Source organism: Pelophylax lessonae (genome assembly GCF_965119305.1).
Source record: "Pelophylax lessonae genome assembly, chromosome: 8".
NCBI lineage: Eukaryota > Metazoa > Chordata > Amphibia > Anura > Ranidae > Pelophylax > Pelophylax lessonae.
In genome coordinates this window covers 126,055,890-126,078,210 of record NC_138775.1, presented here as the reverse complement: position 1 = coordinate 126,078,210, position 22,321 = coordinate 126,055,890, and the positions used below count along the sequence as shown (strand labels likewise).

The 22,321-nt window shown below is 46.1% G+C and overlaps 1 protein-coding gene across 2 annotated transcripts in view; it reads left to right on the top strand.

Moving 5' to 3' along the window:
* Nucleotides 1-22,321, top strand: part of IFT56 (intraflagellar transport 56) — a gene marked incomplete at its 5' end in the record, with an annotated part of 385,523 nt that overhangs the window by 155,245 nt on the left and 207,957 nt on the right. Inside the window, 2 exons of one of the 2 annotated variants that reach the window (XM_082266189.1) lie at nucleotides 12,744-12,818; nucleotides 17,563-17,665. In XM_082266189.1, coding sequence (XP_082122315.1) covers nucleotides 12,744-12,818; nucleotides 17,563-17,665 — 178 coding nt within the window. The remainder of the gene's footprint in view (nucleotides 1-12,743; nucleotides 12,819-17,562; nucleotides 17,666-22,321) is intronic. The other variant, XM_082266190.1, reaches the window with a different exon arrangement.

Genomic DNA, 22,321 nt, shown 5'->3' with positions numbered 1-22,321 from the left:
AGCTCTGTGAAAGACACTTTAAATTTGGATGATGAGCCCCACTTGTCGGGTAAGCGGTCTTCCTTTGGGACCCGCAAAGCCCAGAAGTCGGGTCAGGTTTTTTCCCTGTCCCGTGGAGTTTCACAATACCGTGAATGACCAATGGCGCAATTTAAAATGTAATTTTGTGGTGCCCAAGAGATTTCAGTACCGTTATCCCTTTGCGGATCCGGTGGATTGTCGCTGGACTGCGGCTCCTAAGGTGGACCACACTGTGTCCAGGTTGAATAAAGCCACTTTAATGCCCGCGGAGGATTCTCCGGTGTTTAAAGACCCGGCGGATAGGCGGGTGGAAACTCTTACCCGCCACATCTACCTGGTAGCGGGTTTCTTACTGAAACCCGTATTCGCTTCCGTAATGGTCTCTCAGGCTGTTGTGGAGTGGGCCAAGGCGCTTAAGCGCACTCTAATTGCTGACTCCGCCCCTCCTGCTACTCTGGAGATGGTGGATCAAATTGGTCAGGCTGTTTTATACCTGTGTGACATGGCCTTGGATGAGGCCCCTTTAGTCGCACGACTGTCTGCAGTCGCAGTTACGATTCGTCGGATCGTTTGGTTAAAAAGCTGGTCGGCCGACCAGTCTTCCAAGAAGATGGTGTCTGACATCCCTTATGCAGGTAGTCGTCTTTTTGGGGACTCTCTAGATGATCTGGTGAAGGGGATCACAAGGGGCAAGAGCACCCTGCTGCCTCAGGTGTCCCGGGGCAAGTCCTTCCGCGGTAAGCGGGGCCCTTCCTTTAAACTTAACCAGGGGTCCTTTCGTGCCTTCAAGGCACAAGACAAAGGTAAGTCCTTCAAGGCCTCTGGTGGCCAGAAGAAGCCTTGGGCGGGCAAGTCAAAAACCGCCCACACTGGCACTGCAGCTCAGTCCGCCTCGACCTCAAGGGGAGCCCTCACCCGTTTCAGGGGTGGGGGGACGTCTGCGATGTGTTCTTGAAACTTGGCTGGCCAAGATTCAGGATAGGTCGGTTCAAGAAGTCATTCGAGTTTCGATCACGCCCAGCAGACAGATTCTTTCCCTCAAATCTTCAGTTGACCCCAGATCGTTTCCGAGATCTCCATCGGGCGATTCAGGATCTCCTCGCCCAAGGGGTGGTTGTCCCGGTTCCACACCGGGACAGGTTTCGGGGTTTTTACTCAAATCTGTTCACAGTGCCCAGAAAAGAGGGCAAGGTGCGTCCGATTCTGGACTTAAAGTTTCTAAACCGCTTTGTGCGGGTCCAGAAGTTCCGAAGGGAGTCCCTCCGGTCGGTGGTGGCATCACTGAGTCCAGGAGATTTCCTGGCTTCCATCGACCTCAAGGATGCGTATTTACTCATCCCTATATACGAGGGTCATCAGAGATACCTCCGATTCGCAATAGCGGAGGAGCACTATCAGTTTGTGGCGTTGCCTTTCGGCCTCGCTTCGGCTCCAAGGGTGTTTACCAAAGTCTTGGCTCCTGTTCCAGCCTTATTGCGGTTACAGGGGATTGCCATCCTCGGTTACCTGGACGATCTCCTATTAAGGTCGAGCTCCAGTGCCACTCTGTTGCGCGATCTGTCGATCACGGTTCAGACACTCCAGGAGTTCGGGTGGACCATCAATTTTCAGAAGTCGACCTTGTCCCCTTCTGTTCCTCTCCCTTACCTGGGGATGATTCTTGACTCCGCCCAGGCAAAGGTCTTTCTTCCGGAGGACAAACTCTGGATCCTGCAGGACAAGGTCAGGTCCCTCAGGGACAACGAGTCCTCCTCGCTTCCGACCTGCATGCGGTCTCTGGGCTTAATGGTGTCGGCTTTCGAGGCGATCCCATTTGCACAGTTTCACACGAGATCTCTTCAAGCGGAGATTCTCGCCAGGTGGGACAGACGTCCTCACTCTTTGGAAAGAAGGATTTCTTTGAGCCCCCACGTGAGATTGGATCTCCTGTGGTGGCTCCAGTCTCCGGCTCTGACGGTAGGCATGTCCTTTTCGACCATTGCTATGGACTGTGGTCACCACGGACGCCAGCCTGTCGGGCTGGGGTGGGGTCCTGGGCAATTTGTCTGCCCAGGGCACCTGATCGGAGGGAGAATCCTCCCTGCCAATAAATGTCTTGGAACTGCGAGCAATCAGGCTCTGTTTGCTCCGTTGGTCGGATTGTCTGCGGGGCTGCCAAGTGCGGGTGCAGACGGACAATGCCACGCTTACATCAATCACCAAGGGGGCACCAGGAGTGACCGGGTGGCCAAAGAAGTGGCCGAGATTCTGTCCTGGGCCGAGACGCAGGTCCCGGCGATTTCGGCAGTTCACATTCCAGGTGTGGAGAACTGTCAGGCGGACTATCTGAGTCGCCAGACCATGGACCAGGGTGAATGGTCCCTACACCGGAGGTGTTTCAGATGCTGTGTGCGCAGTGGGGATCCCCGGATGTGGATCTGTTCGTGTCTCGGCTCAACAACAAGGTGGAAAGATTTGTGGCTCGCACGCGCGATCCTCTGGCAGACGCGCTAGACGCGTTGGTGGTGCCCTGGCACCGGTGTCGCCTGATTTACGCATTTCCACCGATTCAGTTGTTATCCAGATTCCTTCGCAGGTTGGACTCGGAACCGAGGTTGGTGATTCTAGTAGCACCAGACTGGCCGCGCCGGTCTTGGTAGGCGGACATCATGGAACTTGTCATCAAGCCTCCTAGGCGGCTCCCACTACGAGACGATCTTATGTCTCAGGGGCCGATTTTCCATCGTGCTATACAGTCGCTGGCTTTGACGGCGTGGCTGTTGAAAGCCAAGTCTTGAGAGACAGAGGTCTCTCGTCAGCGGTCATTCCTACCATGCTCAAGGCCAGGAAGGCCTCGTCTGGTAGGATTTATTATCGTACCTGGAAGGCTTATTTCGCCTGGTGTGAATCGCAGGGGTTCCATCCCCGCTCCTTTTCGGTGGTGAGGGTGTTAGCTTTCCTGCAAACTGGTGTGGAGCAGCGTCTGGCGCTGACCACTATTAAGGGCCAGTTATCTGCGCTGGCCATTCTTTTTCAGCGCCCTCTGGCGTCAAATTCCTTGATCCGCACTTTCGTTCAAGGGGTGCGTCATCTGGCTCCCCCTAGGAGGGCACCCTTGCCTCTTGGGACCTGAATTTGGTTTTGTCCATTTTGCAAGGTCCTCCCTTTGAGAACATCCGGGAGATTCCTCTGCCGGTGCTGTCACGGAAAGTTGCCTTTCTGGTGGCGGTCACATCTGCTCGCAGAGTTTCGGAGTTGGCGGCCCTGTCTTGCCGCTCCCCCTATCTGGTTGTTCATAGGGACAAAGTGGTCTTGCGACCTCATCAGTCCTTTCTTCTGAAAGTGGTTTCGGATTTCCATCTCAACAAGGACATTGTCTTACCTTCGCTGTGTGCGAAGCCTAAGCATCCTAAGGAGTTTGCCTTGCATTCCTTGGATGTGGTAAGCGCGATCAGGGTTTACCTGTCTACTGAATCCTTCAGAAAGTCGGATTCTCTATTTGTCCTTCCTGAGAGACCTCGGAAGGGTACAGCTGCGTCTGCGGCAACCATTTCAAAATGGATCAGGCAGACGATTGTGCAGGCCTATTCAATTAGGGATCAGGTTCCACCTTTGCCTTTTACAGAGCACTCTACCAGAGCGATTAGCTCGTCTTGGGCCTTCCGCCATCAGGCGTCGGTGACTCAAAGCGGCTACCTGGTCGTCCGTGCATACCTTTACAAAATTTTACAAACTTGATGTCTTGGCATCAGCGGATGCCTCTTTTGGCCACAAAGTTCTGAGTGCGGCAGTGCCTTAGGGGAGACATGGTGGTTTTAGCCTGTCTCCTCCTGTTGGGGTATTTTCCCCTTGTTTATTTTGCTTTCCTGGGTTTGTTCGCTCCTGTTGAGCTTTCCGGTTACCCAGTGTTTTACCTTTCTGGTTCAGAAGAGGTTCTTTTCTCTGACCTGGGTGCTGCGTTGCCTTTTTGACAGTTTCGTTTCCCACCCCTCACATCACTGCTTTACGACGTCCCAGACGTCCAGATTGTATGAGTGGGCGGCAACTGTCAGAGGGCGTAAAAAAAAATGGAATTTTTGTAAAATTATTTTCTGAGTCCTCTGATAGTCGCTGCCCCCCACCCCTCTTTTGGGGTTCATTGATCTCTATACTGCTTGCTACCAAACTGAATTGGGAATGCAGCTAGATGGGGGTATTGGACCAGAGGGACAGCCCCCTGTAGGTGTGTCTATACAAAGGTTTTGTGAATGTTTTCTAACAAAATCTTCTGCCTAGCTTACTCCTGTGGATAAGACCAATACCCTAGACGTGCAGATTGTATGAGTGGGCGGCAACTGTCAGAGGACTCAGAGAAAATTATAGTTCTTACAAAAATTCTATTATTCCTTGTTTATTTTTGTAGTGACCGATATATACCCTTTTGGTCACTTTTTGTTCACTCAATTTGGTCACTTTTTGCTCACCAAGCACTTTTTACTTTTTTTTTATATATTTATTTATATATTTTGAATGTGTCATTTATTCACTGTCAACAAAACTATTACACCTTATATTTATTATTTTATATATGGTTTACTGTTTCTTTAACTGATTGTACCATATTTTACTGTGATATTAAGAATTTATTTATATTACACCACCACACTTTAATATTTTTAGGCAGCGCCATTTACCTCACCACCCCCACTATGACTTCAGTATGTTTGCAAATGGTTCTGTATTCTCTGCCTTTCTTTCACTCCAGCTTCTGCCTCGATTTTTTTATAGCAGGATATAGGAAATTACAATCTTTTATGGGAAAGACACATCTCCCCCACTGACCCCCTCATGGAGGTTCCGAGTCCCTCGGAACCCCAGCGTCCTATTGTTGCACTGATGACGGTCCTACAGTTCTTGGTATCCTGGGTGTAAGGGGCATGTGGGCAAAGCCATAGCAGGAAGCGTCCCCCGCTTTCTCCTGCTCACTCTGTCTCATCTGATTCTGAGCATGGTGCCACTGTGGACATGGCCCATCCAGTGGGACTTGATATCATACTTCTTGATCCGTCCGATAGGGAGGATGACTCCTCCACAGTAGCAATAGGAAAACGATGGTGGACGCACTTATTACTGCAGTGCGTGAGACTTTAAAAATGGAGGATGTGGCTGATGTGGCGACGGACATGGCTGTCACCTTTTGGGTACACACAAGTTGCCTCCTACAGCTAAGGTGTTTCCTTATCTTTCCTATTTTCACAGACTTGTCTATAAGAAGTTGGGGGCAACCAATGCAACCCTTTGTGGTCCCCAAACGTTTTTCAGTACGTTTCCCCTTTGAGGAACTATTTTTAAAAAAAGTGGACCCTCCTGTTTATAGGTTGAATAAAGCAACCATGATCCCAGTGGAGGAATCCCCATCCTTAAAAAGACCTGGCTCACAGGAAAGCGGAGGCTGTGGCACATAGCATATTTACATTGGCTTGTTCAGCATTGCGACCGATCTTGGCCTCGGCCCTGGTGTCTCAGACCCTAACTGAATGGGCCAAGCTTTTGCGTCAGGGTCTGAGTAATGAGCAGGTTCCCTCTGCTTATGTTGATCTGGCAGATCAGTTGGTCCAGGGGCTGCAGTTGGTCCAGGGGCTGCAATTTATTTGTGATGCAGGTTTGGATGCGGCTCCTGTGCTGTCCAAACTCTCCGTTTCAGCAGTAGTGATTAGGCATGTGCTGTGGCTTGAGAAATCGTCTGCAGACCAAGCCTCTAAAAAAGCTCTAACCCATCTGCCCTTTCGAGGCGATTGCCTGTTTGGGGCTACTCTGGATGACATCATTAAGGGTCTCACGGGGGGAAGAGGACATTCCTGCCACACTCTAGGAAAGGGAAGGAGACTTGTCACAAAAGTGGGCCCTCCTTCTCGGCTCATAAAAAATTATATCATGCTCCCGGGGCTGCAGACAAGGAAATGAGATCTTTCAGGTTCCAAGCAACCTTGGTCTGGTAAGCCTAGAGCTGGCTTCTCCAGAGACAAGAACTCTTCATTCAGCATGAAGGTCTGCCCCACCTATAACTGGGGTTGGGGGAAATCTTTGCGGGTTTCTGGCCTCGTGGACCTCCTTGAGCATCAGGGGGTCCACTAAATTATCCTTTTTGGGGGTACCAAAGAAAGGGGGCAAAGTTCTTCCATTTCAGGAGTTTTAGGCCCTGAGTCTCCTTGTGCGGATATAATTCCTGTAGAAGTGCTGGTGACATCTGAACTACCTAAGGTCCCCCGTATCCACGTCCAGGAAATTGAATTACCTAGGTCTGGTTTTAATTCTGACCAGGGTGGTCCTTCCTCTGGAAAAACTTTGTGAACCACAGGCCGTAATTCGCTGGCTGCTGTCAAACAGACAGTTCTCTCTACCGTCTTGCATACAGTTTCTTAGTCCAGTGGTGTCTACCTTCAAGACCATTTTGTTTCCAGAATCCTGTATGCAGCTCCTTTAGCATGTTAGGCATCACAGGAAGATACCGAGGTTCGTGGGGAGGTCACGGGTTCCTTTGACAGAAGCCTTCGACGTTATAGGGCCACTGGGAGGCCAGTATCATCCTCGGCTCAATTTTTTTCCACTGTTCCTGTGAAAAATCAAGCGTGAGGGTCTTCCAATCATTCTGCTGGCCATAAACGTCCCTTTTGGGCTACCTCTCAGAGAGGACCAGTTGCCCCAAGGGCTGATCTACCATCTTGCTTTACAGTTGCTGGTTTTAATGGCTTAGCTATTGAAAGCCAGATACTGAGGGATGGAGGTTTGTCTGGTTCGGTGATCCCTACTATGTTGAAGGTGAGGAAGTCGACTTCTAGCAAGATATACCATTGTGCGTGGAAAGCGTCAATTTCTAAGTGTGAGTCGATTGGCGCTCATCCTCACTCCTTTTCTGTGGCTCGGATCTTGGCCTTTCTTCAACGGGGTGTTCAGCGACCCCTAACCATGTACTCTTTAGTGCGTACTTTCATTCAGAGAGTTCGACATGTGATTCTGCCTGTACGGTCTCCTTTGCCGCCATGGGACTTAAACTTAGTGCTCTCGGTTCTCCAGAAAAACCTCCATTTGAAAATACTCAGGAGATTCCCTTGCCTATGTTGTCCGAGAAGGTGCCATTCTTGGTGGCTATTGCATCGGCCCGTAGGGTATCGGAGTTAGCGGCATTATCCTGTCATCCATATTTAGTTTCCATAGAGATAGTGGTACTTCGTCCCTGTCTGTCATTCCTGCCCAGAGTTGTCTCTGACTTCCATTTGAATGAGGACATTGTGTTGCCTTCCATGTGTCCCAAGCCTGCTTACCCCAATTAAATTGCTCTGCATGCCTTGGATGTGGTTCCAGCAATTCAGGTGTATCTGGCAGCCACAGAGTCCTTTTCGAAGGTCAGACTATTTTTGTGGTTACAGAGGGAACAAGGAAAGGGCTTCTTTGACTACCATCTCTACATGGATCAGACAGACGGGGACTCAGGCCTATTGTCAGGACCCATATATGAACCTGGGACCTCCACTGTGTCTGGCAATGACTCTACTTGCTGAGCCACCTGGAATGCTGGACAGCTACTTGGACAAATCCTTGAATGATCCTGCCGTGAATCTTCATTGCCTTGAACCTTGAACCCTTTGCTCCTCCCATGAACTTCCTGATTTAAGCCATGTCTCTGCACTTCCTGGTTGCCAGAATATTTTGCCTTCACCAGCCAATATCTCGCTTGTCTCTCCTGCTGCTGTCCGTATCTTTGCTACCATTCGTTATCGACATTTGGCTTGTTGTTCGACTACGCTTCTGCTTAATCCCAACCTGCAACTACTGGTTACCGACCTTTGGCTACTCCTTGACTACGCTTCTGCTTGATTCCTACCTGCTGTATCTGTTACCGGACCCTGGCTTGCTCACCTCCTGGTGGGAAAATCCTGAGGACCGCAACCTACTACTAATACACAGCAAAATCCATCTCCACCATCAGGAGCGCTGGTGAACACCCGTTAGTACTTATATTCTGCATCTCAGGTGAGCCTGCGTCATCTTCCAGAGTGACCTGCCTGTGTTCCTATCCTGCTGGTTCCTGTGTGAGCTGCCACTGCTATTGCTACTGGTCTTCGAGCCTGACCCCTGATCGTGACACCTATTCTATTAAAGGTCAGGTTCCTCCTTACCCTGTCACAGCGCATTCTACTTAGGCGCTTAGTACTTCCTGGGCCTTCCATCATTAAGTACCAATATATCAGGTTTGCAGGGCCACCACTTGGTCGTCGGTGCATATTTTCTACAAAGTAGATATTTTGGCATCTGCGGATGCTTCTTTTGGTCGCAAGGTTTTGCAGGCTGTTGTTTAAGAGGGGTTGTTCCTGCTTGATTTTAATTTTTATTTCAGATGGGGCTCCTGTGTCCTGATTGAGCTCCTGTGACCCTGTTAGGGCTCTTGCATTTAGCCTTAGGTTATTTTCCCACCCCTCATTTTTTCTTTCGACACTGCTTTTGGATGTCCCTACGGTCATGATTAATGGAGCGCTGTGTCTGTCGATGAACTAAAGACAAAATGGGATTTTTGTACTTAAAATCCACGGATGGACACAGCACCCACCCCTCTATGGAGTTTTGATACTTCTAATACTGCTTGATACTAAACTGAATACCTGTAGCAGAGAAGATGCTATATACCAGCTGAGGATGGCCCATTGGCATAGCCAAGATTTTTGTCCTACTCCTGCAGAAGGCGATATAATCCTATAGTCATGATTAACCACTTTACCACCGGAGGATTTTGCTGTCTTACGTCCAGGCCACTTTTTGCGATTCGGCTCTGTGCGAATTTAACTGACAATTGCGCGTTCGTGCGACGCCGTATCCAAACGTAATTTATGTCCTTTTCTTTCCCACAAATAGAGCTTTCTTTTGGTGGTATTTGATCACCTGTGCGGTTTTTACTTTTTGCGCTATAAACAAAAAAAAGAGCGTTTATTTCGAAAAAATACCAATATTTTTAACATTTTTTTATATGAAATTCCCCCCCAAAAAAATGTAAAAATCAAAAATTTTTTAAATTTTTGGCCAATTTGTTTTCTGCTACCTATGTTTGGTAAACAAAAAACACAATAAGCGTATTTTGATTGGTTTGCGCAAAAGTTATTGTGTTTACTAAGGGATTTCTGTCATTTTTGGTGTTTTTTTTTTAACGCGTAATGGCTGCGATCTGCGAATTTTTTTTTGCGGGACTGCGACATTGCGGCGGACAGATCGGACCCTTGACTGACATTTTTGACACTTTTGGGGGTACCAGTGACATTACTGCAGTAATCAGTGCTATATATATATATATGCACTGTTACTGTAAAAATGACACTGGCAGGTAGGGATGCACCAAAATTTCGGCCACCGAAATTATCGTCTGAAAATGAGCCGATAATGGGTTAACATTGCCGAAAATAAATATGGCCGCCGTGGGGAAGGAGGAGGGCTCAGCGCAGCGCAGGGCAGGTTTTAAAAGTCCCGCCTCTGGCCGGCCGTCCGCCTCTTAATGACGTCCCTACTACGATCTGTGCATTATGAATGGACATACCAGGCGGGGGGCGGGGCGAGCGGCCGCTATAGATAGAACTATGTGAATTATCCCTGTCAGCTCAGCGCGACTATGTGTGAATGAGAACAGAACTGACCTGACACCGGGCGGGGGGAGCGGCCGCTATAAGCTGTAACTATGTGAGCGCTTCACTTCCCTGACAGGCATATATCTCCGCTGACAGGGAAGTGAAGCTCTCACATAGTTACAGCTAATAGCGGAAAAAGTAATTTTCGGTTTCGGTTTTCGGCCAAGGGCATCCTGCATTTTCGGTTTCGGCCCAAAATTTTAATTTCGGTGCATCCCTACTGGCAGGGAAGGGGTTAATTTTATTGAAGAGGGAGGGGTTAATGTATGCCTGGTGCTTACTAACGTGTGGGGGGGGGGAAGGTGACTGAGTGACACAAGGACAGATCGCATGTTCAGCTATGCTGAACACTGCAATCTGTCACTCCTTGTCACTTAGGAGATCCGCCTGCTCTGTTTACACAAGCAGGCGGATCTCCAAACTAGATTCCCCGACGATTGGGGAAGAGCAGTCAGTGTATGTTATTTAGTCTGTGTGAAAGTTAGAATCTACAACTGTGGTATATAGATTTGAAAACTGATCAGTCCTAATGTACTTACTGCCTATTTCATTTCACGAAGGCCCCAAAATGCCAGGACAGTACAAATACACCCCAAATGACCCCTTTTTGGAAAGTAGGCAGTCCAAGCTATTTAGTAAGAGGCATGGTGAGTTTTTTTTTTTAAGTTATCAATTTAACAAGTTATTTCTCACACACAGCATACTTATAATTACACCCCAGAACACATTCTTTTATGCCTCCTGAGTATGGGGATACCACATGTGTGAGACTTTTTCACAGCCTAGATGCATAGAGGAGCCCAAAATCCAAGAATCACCTTTGGACTTTTTATGAAGCATAAATGATGTATGTGATTTCTGACTACCTAATACATTTTTGGAGGCACCAGGACAGTAGAAACACCTACAAAATGACCCCATTTTAGAAAGCAAACACTCCAAAGTATCTTCTGAAAGGCATAGTGAGTCTTTTGAAAATGTAATTTTTTTGGCAAAAAGGTTTTGGAGAATTCAGGGGAAAAAAATTTTTTTTACACAAAGTTGTCAGTTGTTTTGCTAAAAATAAAGATCTAAATTTATTTACACAGAAAATAAATGTTTGCTATTAATCACTTCAATTGTAATGAAATACAAAGTAAGTAATACAAACAAATAAAGATGTCACAATGTAAGTATAGAAAGTTAATGTACCAATACATAGAGACCACTACAGGAAATGAAAATTACAGAAAAAGGAACAAAGCCCCAGGGGGCTGAACGAAAAAAAACTGAAGAGCTCTAAGAACTATTGGAAGTTAGTACAGCAATCTCCCCCACTGTTCCGAAAGTGGGGCTGCCCTCCCCACTAGAACACGCCGGTCAGCACTCTCAAGCATTGGCTAAGAGTGCTGATCGGATGCTGATCTGCAGGCCTTTTTGGGTCATACCCCTTTGACAAGCTGGACCAGGTGCCAAACACATGGGCCAAATGTCAGTCAGTTTCTATTTAACTGCCCGATACTGCCCGCTATTCGGGCAGTGTATACCTGGCTTTAAATGAACAAGGTTTAACAATCAAGTGGCCATAGCACAAAGTCAGCTGTACCACTTTATCAGAGACCAGAAATGGCTTTCCACAGAAAAAATTGAATGCACAGCTGATCCATCCCCAACCCCTTTCCCCATTACCCTTGATCACTGGAAGCTATGCAAATTGGCCATAATGTCATGTCCTTGAGGGACAAACCTAGAATATTAAGACTCCTAACACTGGCAAAATGTATTCATAAGCCACTTCAGTCAGTACACACTTGCTAGTCAGGTGCCTGAGCCATCCCCAAGACAGGCCCTTTCCTACTTCTTAAATAGTGGGAAATGGGTTTAGGAATCATATTCACCCCTCAACAAAGCAAACATATACTGTATTGTGCCCACTTATCTTCTATCTCAAACAAGACACAAGAGGCCGTTTATAATATTACAGACAAGAGGGTACAGAGTGCCCACTGTCCTCCACAAAATGCCACCCACTAAGTCAAGTATCAGAGATATTGGAAAATTGATAAGAATGGACTTCTTAGGCATACTTAAAAAAAAAAAAAGAAAAAAAAATTTGTAACAAAGATTAGGCATAGACAGTTAAAAACATTTACCTCAGTGAATGTGGCTAAAATACCTCTCAATGACCAACCAACAGCCCAGAAGGTCCCAGAAGGACTCAGTAGACTAGGCTAGTGGACCGGGAAATTCCTAAGCTTAACAATTACCCCAATGTAGGGCAAACCCCTATTAAAATTTTCTAGGATGTGAATATATATATAAGGAGGGAGGGCTCGGCCTTCTCCAGTCTTAACTGGTCGCTCTTCATTCGGGCCCTAGTCTTCCCGACCACTTTGAGAGATTCAGGGCCAGGGCTCGGGCGGGTGCGAGTTGGGGCCGCGCTCCCCACAGACAGATAGACATGTATGTATAATGAAAGGTTCTAATCATAATTTGCATGTGGTTGCGCAATTTATTGCCTGTTCTCCTCTGTTATGCTGACCTGCGAGTCATGCACCTTTCATGATGTTTACTGTATGTAGTGTGTTTCTTTTCCTTCTTGAAACTCCAATAAAAATGTATTGACATAAAATTTTCTAGGATGAGACCTGTTCAGGTTATTACCTCCCCTAACCTCCCTCTCCTGAACGCTAAAGAATTGCATTCATGATAGGAATGTTTTGACCACTGACCGGCGGTCAACCCAGTCTGTGTTTACATGAAGCCTTAAACTAATGGTAATGTTACCTCTCCACAGCTCTATCCAAAAATTAAAGAAAAAGTTTTAACTTTAAAAATACTTTAAGCCCGATGCTCTGTAACATCAAGCTTCCCACCCGCAGATATACATATTGATATTGGAATTTTTGGAAAGATGCACTCTGGCCATAGCTTTGCTGTTATTTTCTTTGATGCTAATGGTAGAGCTCCAAAGATTAAAACAAATGTCAAGTAAAATACCAAACATGCTTGTTAAAAATTGTGCTCTCCATACAAAATATAGTTTTTGTCTTATTTGAAGAATATACAGTAACTTGCACAGATACTCAACTTGGTTCCAATGCTTCTGTTTTACAGGCAGAACTGAAAAGTTTAATGGATAATACTTCATCTTCCTTTGAATTCGCCAAAGAGTTGATTAAGCACAACCTTGTAAGTTCTTTTTGTTCGCGTAAAGTTGAACTGTGGGCAGATGGAAGATAATGCAAAAGTGCAGTGATAAGTTTATGGGAATTTATCCCATGCTACATGTTACTCCTGCCTGACTTTTTTTTTTTTAACAGATAATATGTTTTATTAAATTTTATAAAACATTACAACAGTCTGAGGTGGCATACATTCTCATAGGATGCAAATAAGAGATTGCAGGATAACTCAGTATAGTTATATGTCACATTTGTTGGGTACACATACAGGCTAACTATCAAAACAGCAAGTTAGAACCCAGTAGGATCTACCTATCTGGAACTGCCTCTAACTACTACTAACTGCCTCTCAAACTAACTGAAGTCACAAGTGACATTAATACAGTGATCAGTAAATTGTCTGTATACTGTAATTAGTGTACACTGTAAAAGGGAGTGAAAGGGTTAATGGGGGGTGATCAGGGGATTAAATCTTTATTGGGGTATATATGGCGGGGACCCTAAACCTATTTGGGGCTACGACTAAGAAATGACACTGCCTTAACCCTTTTGGGAATGAAGTTCACCAGAGCTTCACAGGTTGCTAATGCTGTTCTCTTCCACTCCTCCATGATGACATCACAGAGCTGGCAGATGTTAGAGACCTTGCGCTACTCCACCTTCCATTTGAGGATCTCCCACCGATGCTTAATAGGGTTTAGGTCTGGAGACATGCTTAGCCAGTCCATCACCTTTACCCTCAGCTTCTTTAGCAAGGTAGTGGTCCTCTTGGAGGTGTGTTTGGGGTCGTTATCTTGTTGGAATACTGTCCTGCGGCCCAGTCTCTGAAGGGAGGGGATCATGCTCTACTTCAGTATGTCACTGTACATGTTGGCATTCATGGTACCCTCAATGGACTGTAGCTCCCCAGTGCCGGCAGCACTCATGCAGCCCCAGACCATGACACCCCCACCACCATGCTTGACTGTAGGCAAGACACATGTCTTTGTACTCCTCACCTGGTTGCCGCCACACACGCTTGACACCATCTGAACCAAATACATTTATCTTGGTCTCATCAGACCACAGGACATGGTTCCAGTAATCCATGTCCTTAGTTTGCTTGTCTTCAGCAAACTGTTTGTGGGCTTTCTTGTGCATCATCTTTAGAAGAGGCTTCCTTCTGGGATTACAGCCATGCAGACCAATTTGATGCAGTGTGCTGTGTATGGTCTGAGCACTGGCAGGCTGACCCCCCCCACCCCTTCAACCTCTGCAGAAATGCTAGCAGCACTCATACGTGTCTTTCCCAAAGACAACCTCTGGATATGACGCTGAGCAAGTGCACTCAACTTCTTTGGTCAACCATGGTGAGGCCTATTCTGAGTGTAACCTGTCCTGTTAAACCGCTGTATGGTCTTGGCCACTGTGCTGCAGCTCAGTTTCAGGGTCTTGACAATCTTCTTATAGCCTAGGCCATCTTTATGTAGAGCAACAATTCTTTTTTCAGATCCTCAGAGAGTTCTTTGCCATGAGATGCCATGTTGAACTTCCAGTGACCAGTATGAGAGAGTGAGCATGATAACACCAAATTTAACACACCTGCTCCACATTCACACCTGAGACTTTGTAACACTAATGAGTCACATGACACCAGGGAGGGAAAATGGCTAATTGGGCCCAATTTGGACATGTTCACTTAGGGGTGTACTCACTTTTGTTGCCAGTAGTTTAGACCTTAATGTCTGTGTGTTGAGTTATTTTGAGGGGACAGCAAATTTACACTGTTATACAAGCTGTACACTCACTACTTTACATTGTAGCAAAGTGTCATTTCTTCAGTGTTGTCACATGAAAAAATATAATAAAATGTTTACAAAAATGTGAGGGGTGTACTCAATGTATATGTATATACAGTGCCTTGCGAAAGTATTTGGCCCCCTTGAACTTTGCGACCTTTTGCCACATTTCAGGCTTCAAACATAAAGATATAAAACTGTAATTTTTTGGGAAGAATCAACAACAAGTGGGACACAACCATGAAGTGGAATGAAATTTATTGGATATTTCAAACTTGTTAACAAATAAAAAACTAAAAAATTGGGCGTGCAAAATTATTCAGCCCCTTTACTTTCAGTGCAGCAAACTCTCTCCAGAAGTTCAGTGAGGATCTCTGAATGATCCAATGTTGACCTAAATGACTAGTGATGATAAATAGAATCCACCTGTGTGTAATCAAGTCTCCGTATAAATGCACCTGCACTGTGATAGTCTCAGAGGTCCATTTAAAGCACAGAGAGCATCATAAAAGAACAAGGAACACACCAGGCAGGTCTTTAAACATCCCAAGGAGCACTGTGCAAGCGATAATATTGAAATGGAAGGAGTATCAGACCACTGCAAATCTACGAAGAGCTGGCCGTCCCTATAAACTTTCAACTCATACAAGGAGAAGACTGATCAGAGATGCAGCTAAGAGGCCCATGATCACTCTGAATGAACTGCAGAGATCTACAGCTGAGGTGGGAGACTCTGTCCATAGGACAACAATCAGTCGTATACTGCACAAATCTGGCCTTTATGGAAGAGTGGCAAGAAGAAAGCCATTTCTTAAAGATATCCCTAAAAAGTGTTGTTTAAAGTTTGCCACAAGCCACCTGGGAGACACACCAAACATGTGGAAGAAGGTGCCCTGGTCAGATGAAACCAAAATCAAACTTTTTGGCAACAATGCAAAACGTTATGTTTGGCGTAAAAGCAACACAGCTCATCACCCTGAACACACCATCCCCACTGTCAAACATGGTGGTGGCAGCATCATGGTTTGGGCCTGCTTTTCTTCAGCAGGGACAGGGAAGATGGTTAAAATTGATAGGAAGATGGATGGAGCCAAATACAGGACCATTCTGGAAGAAAACCTGATGGAGTCTGCAAAAGACCTGAGACTGGCACGGAGATTTGTCTTCCAACAAGACACTGATCCAAAACATAAAGCAAAATCTACAATGGAATGGTTCACAAATAAACATATCCAGGTGTTAGAATGGCCAAGTCAAAGTCCAGACCTGAATCCAATCTAGAATTTGTTGAAAGAACTGAAAACTGCTGTTCACAAATGCTCTCCATCCAACCTCACTGAGCTCGAGCTGTTTTGCAAGGAGGAATGGGCAAAAATTTCAGTCTCTCAATGTGCAAAACTGATAGAGACATACCCGAAACGACTTTCAGCTGTAATCGCAGCAAAAGGTTGCACTACAAAGTATGAACTTTTAAGGGGGCTGAATAATTTTGCATGCCCAATTTTTCAGTTTTTTATTTGTTAAAAAAGTTTGAAATAGTCAATAAATTTCGTTCCACTTCATGATTGTGTCCCACTTGTTGCTGATTCTTTACAAAAAATTACAGTTTTATATCTTTATGTTTGAAGCCTGAAATGTGGCAAAAGGTCGCAAAGTTCAAGGGAGCCGAATACTTTCGCAAGGCACTGTGTGTGTGTGTGTATATATATATATATATATATATATATATATATATATATATATTTATTTATTTATGTACAGTATCTCACAAAAGTGAGTACACCCCTCACATTTTTGTAAATATTTTATTATATCTTTTCATGTGACAACACTGAAGAAATTACACTTTGCTACAGTGTAGAGTAGTGAGTGTACAGCTTGTATAACAGTGTATGATTGCTGTCCCCTCAAAATAACTCAACACACAGCCATTAATGTCTAAACCGATAGCAACAAAAGTGAGTACACCCCTAAGTGAAAATGTCCAAATTGGGACCAAAGTGCCAATATTTTGATGCTCTTTATATGGCCATGAAAATAATGAATAGTGTAACACACAACATTGTTTCACACTTTTGCATTTAAATGAATATTTCAAGATATAATCTATCAGTTATAAATATAAACAAAATGTAACATGTTGCAAACCTAGATTTTTCCAACCACTTCATTCAGATACAGCTTCTCAGCTGAGAAAAATTGCCATAGGAGTTTTTGTATGCAATGCATCTTAAAGGAGAAGTACAGCCAAAGCTTGTTCTGCTGTTGATCACAGGAGTACAGTTTGTTCTGCACTCCTGTGACCCAGTTTCACCCATGCATCCATACCAAAACTACATTTTAAAAGCAAACTAAATTTAGAATTACATCTGTACTTTCAAATGACATTCGTCAAGTCTCTGTTGGCATTCTCAAATATACTGCTGAGATTTGATTTCTCTATACCAGAGAACGTCAGCACATTTCTTACCTGGTCTGCATACTGGAAAAATAGTGGTTACTCAAATGTATTATATTCATCTATACACGATCCTACATGACTTGCTTCAGAGGCTCCAAAAAGAGCCGGAGAGATAAGAGATGCCGCTGGCAAGTATGTGCCGGCAATGACAGGAACTTTCTCTGCTCCTCTGTCACCACTTACACATCTGCCTACAGCACCTCCACTAGTTTAAAAAGCCTATCTACTGTATGTAGGAAGGCAGTGCTTGGGATATTTAGTAATAGCTTTATGTAATTTAGGAAATTACATAGTTTGTCCTGCAGATCCCTCTAGTGGACTGCCACAAAGATTTTTTGGAGCCCTGTGATGATGCCACAGAGCAGAAAGCAGGAGGTGCCACAGAGCAGAAGGAAGGATGGTATGGTGTTATATTTGGTATGTACAGTATGTGGAGTTCAGCGTTAAAACGTGACTTTCCCTTGTTGGTATATTAATCATATTCATATGCTAATAACTGTGTATATTCGTAGGTGGTGTTTCGAGCTGGTGAAGGAGCTTTGCAGGTACTTCCACCCCTAGTAGATGTTATCCCCGAGGCTCGCTTAAACTTGGTGATTTACTACCTTCGGCAAGGTAATTTTGATCTTCAAAAATGTATACAAAAATACAAAATATTCAAGTACCTTTTTGGTCTGTGGAGTAGGTATTGGCAAGGAATGGTCAGAACAGGACACTGGTAAAAGTATAAGAAGAAATTAGCTAATGTAAACTCTGAAATCTTTAAAACCGATAAAGTAGCATGTACAACACATCCTAATATGGTAACTAGTGCGCCATACTAGTTTCATTACACCAAGTTTTAAGACCTGAAATGTGCTTTATTTTCTGGGCACAAAGAACAATGTGAAAATTATTTATATATAAGGTAGCGCCGTTTCCAACTACCTCCCCCCTCTTTATGACACTTGACCCCTAATTTTAGGGGTTGGTTGGTGGCTGCAACATTGATAATCAAAAAGTCTCTGGAATATCATCCATAGCGTTTTTTTTTCCCTTTGCATTTAATGTGAAAATGGCAGAATAATAATTGTACATTTTTTACATCTTTAAGTTTGGACAAAAATTAGGTAACAGCACTGAATGCACGTAATTGTGTTTGTTGTAAAATGTGTTTTTAAATAGCAGTTCCAGACTTAGCACGGGTTCCTAACTTCTGCTCAAATCTATGTTAAGCCCCACCCAGGTGATTTAACTGTTGAATGACCAGGTCATCACAGAAAGGGGAAGGATTTCATTTTGACATCAACCGGGTTTAACTGCTTCCATAGCGTGCAAATTCCGACATTCCTCTGCTACATGTAAAAATCATAATTTCTCTTACGTCCTCTGACAGTTCCTGCCCATTCATTTAGCCTTCACTATTGGGTAATGGCACCCTCTGCAGGAGTAAGCTAGGCAGTTTTAAATGTTAATAAAAACGTTTCTATATTTAGACACACCTCTAGGGGGCCGTCCTCAGCCATTATCCTGAACCAGTTACCACAGTCCTCAGTTTTATGCTGTCTAGCGTTAGGAGTAGGCTAGCTTTTTTCTTGCCCGGACCTAGCTTCTCGGTTTTTCTATGTTTTTTTTCACCAATCTGTGTTTTTCTTCTGAAAATAGATTTTTATTTCTCTCACTATCACTAGTTAGTCAGCGACTTTTCCTGGAGGACTACAAGTGACAACAGAGCTGGGCCTCGCACTGGATAATATAGATCCTTATGGAGTCCCAGCCTGCCAACGATTGTCCCAGGTTACTGGTGCTTTCCTGGACTGGTGAGTACTGATACCCCCTTGTCCCTGGGGACGTTTAGGGGGGTTTGTCGTCCCACTCTTTGGGGATGGCAGGGCTGGTGGTCTCTATGGGATCCCCCTTCTGGCCGGCTTGGTGTATTTTCTCCTCCTTCCTGGCCCTGCTGAGGGCGCTGTGCGGGGTACTTGTGGTACCTGGTGGGTGTGGGGGGGCTTCATAGCTGTGAGGGGGCCTCCCTGGGGTCCCCTGTGGTGGCTAGACCGCATGTATATACTTGTTTTGGCACCGTTTAGCGCATCTGCTATTTTGGGTGAGGGCAGGTGACTGTACTCTGTGCGTGGGCAGCAGCCATTTTACACCACCTGTCCTGATGCCGATCGGGTCGCCATCTTGGCTTAGGTCACATGCCTATTAAGGGCAAGCGGCCATCTTGCCGGTGACTTTTTCCACCAGGTTATTGTGGCTCAGGGGCGTGAGGTCACTTCCTCCCTCCCTTCCATTTTCTCACAGAGCAGTGTGTGTGGCAAGTACCTTACACTCTGGGGGATTTTTGCCTTTGCCAAAGCCATTTTCCTGAAAAAAACAGTTTTTGGTGCAGGCTGCGGGGGGGGGGGGGGGTGGTCCGCGGGAACCGCTGATTTAATGGGCCAGCATCCCTTTATAATTTATATGGCAAAAATTGACTCCCAGTATAACAAATTCCCTGCAGACCTGGTGGGGGCTTCGGGTACCCCTGAATCCTCTTCCACAGCCTCATTATCTGCTGCTCTTGCGACTTTGGCATCCAAAGTGGATCTGCTGATGTTGGAACGCTCTTCTAAAACACGGCCTATGCCCTCCCAGTGCTCTAACTCTGAGCCTGAATTGCTTGCCACGGATGATGTCCCCCAGTCCTCCGCTTCTGAGGGGGTGGAGGAGGAATCTTCCTCCTCGGTGGCGCGGGAACGCGCTGCGATGGATGCCCTCATTAGCGCCATTAAGGAAACTCTCAATCTTGACGATGAGCCATCTAAGTCAAGTAAGCGGGCTGCTTTCGGGTTCCGAAGGGCCCAGAAGTCAGGTCAGGTTTTTCCCTGCCCTGAGGAGTTTCACGAAATTGTGAATGACCGGTGGCGTCGCATTAAACATATGCTGGTGGTGCCTAAGCATTTTTCCCACCGCTATCCCTTTTTGGAGGCCGTGGACAAACGTTGGACGGTGTCCCCTAAAGTGGACCACACTGTCTCTAGACTTTATAAATCCACCTTGATGCCAGTGGAGGACTTCCTGGTGTTCAAAGACCTGGCTGATAGGCGCGTGGAGGCGCTTTCCCGCCACGTTTACTTGGTGGCGGCTCTCTGTTAAAACCTGTTTTTGCCTCGAAGATGACCTCTCAGGCTCTCACGGCATGGTTCAGGGTGCTTCAGAGCACCCTGGTGACAGAGTCGGCCTCTCCGACTGCCCTTGACATGGTGAATCGAAATACCCAGACTGGGATGTACCTGTGTGACGCAGCCTTGGACGACGCTCTGTTAGTCGCTCGGTCGGTGTCGCGATCCACCGCATTATTTGGCTAAAAAGCTGGTCGGCTGACCATGCTTCCAAAAAGACGGTGTCTGATGTTCCTTATGTGGGGAGTCGTCTTTTTGGGGACACTCTGGATGAGTTGATCAAGGGGCTTATGGGGGGTAAGAGCACTCTGTTGCCCCAGGTCACTAAGGGTAAGTCCTCCTGCACAAGGCGGGGGCCTTCCTTCAAAGCTCAGAGTGGGTCCTTTCGTGCCTTCGGTGCGCAGGACAAGGGCAAATCATTCAAGCCCTCCGGTGGTCACAAGAAGCCGTGGTCGGGTAAGCTAAAGGCCGGTCAGTCTGGCTCGGCGGCCCAGTCCACCTCTTCCTGAAGGGACGCCCTTACCCGTCTTAGGGGTGGGGGGACGTCTGCGTTGCTTTCCGGAACCCTGGTTGTCCAGCATTTGGGACAGGTGGGTTCACAAGCGGATTCGTTCAGGGTACAAGATCAAGTTTCGAACTCGCCCTGCAGACAGATTCTTCCTGTCCAATCTCCAGCTGACTCCTGATTGTCTCGAGTTTTCCTTCCGGAGGACAAACTCCGGACCCTGCAGGACGAGATCAGGTCCCTCTGGGACAACGATCTCTCCTCCTTGCGGGCCTGTATGCTGTGACAAAATCTGAGTTTTGCCTGTAAGGGAGAGGGATAGTTGTTAACAATGTCTCTCCAAGTTGCTCTGTGAGACCTGTGGCCTGTTGCCATAAGGCTGTAACTACTAAATAATCAAAGCCATGCTTAGATGTGTACTTCTTGGGACAGATAATGTCATCAGCTCAACCCTCTGTCTTCCAGACATCATTGAATATGCTGATTTACTCCTCTGTTTGGTAATGTGTATTGTAGTTCATGAGCTTGTGGATGGCCATCTTCCAGTCACTTGGCTCAGGTTGATTGAACCATTGTCATCTGTTAAGAATACTGTTTGTGGTCGTTATTCCTTAGAAATGTTAATGAACTCCCATTGCTTCTGTTCAGAGGGCTAGATAATTAGTTCAGTTCTTGTATACCATTTCATCTGCATGGGATGGTGTGGTCATTCAACCCCTGACCTGTGTGTAGTAATTTGATGAGGAGGGGGATGTGCTCATGTGTGTATAAATTGACTGTGTGTGAGTTCAATAAACAGTTAGTTTTACCCCTTCATGAAGTCTGGACTCATGTTTGGGGGGATTGGGAGCCATTTTCACTTCTTGATGGTATTTTCACTGGGATTTCGGGAGAAGCTGCACGGATCTCTCTCTTAGAGACTATAGGATCCGTTAAATATGCAGTCTCTGGGTCTGGTGGTTTTCGGCTTTCGAAGCCGTCACATTTGCTCAATTTCACGCATGGATTCTGCTAGCGGAGATCCTGGTCGGGTGGGACAGAACTCCTCCGTCTTTGGACAGGAGATTTTCTCTGAGCCACTGTATGTGGTCATTCCTACCTTGTTGAAGGCTCGTGAAGCTACTTCTAGAAAGTTTTATCATCGCACCTGGAAAATGTATATTGCCTGGTACAAGTCGCATGGTTTCCATCCTCGCTCCTTCTCCGTGGCAAAGGTTTTGGCCTTCCTGCAGGAAGGGGTGGTTCAGCGTTTGGCGCTGACCACAATAAAGGGTCAGTTGTCGGCCTTTGCCATCTTTTTCCAGCGTCCCCTGACGACGAATTCTTTGATTCACACGTTTATCCAAGGGGTGCGGCATCTGGCTCCCCAGGGGAAGTCTCCCTTGCCTCCCTGGCACCTGAATTTGGTGTTGTCTGTGTTATAATGACCTCTCTTTGAGAACATCTGAGAGATTCCTCTGCCTGTGTTGTCCCAGAAAGTTGCTTTTCTGGTAGCTATTACGTCTGCTCGCAGAGTGTCTGAACTGGCGGCTTTGTCTTGCCGTTCTCCTTATCTGGTGATTCATAGGGATAAAGTGGTTCTGCGACCCAATCAGTCTTTTGTTCCCAAGGTGGTCTTGT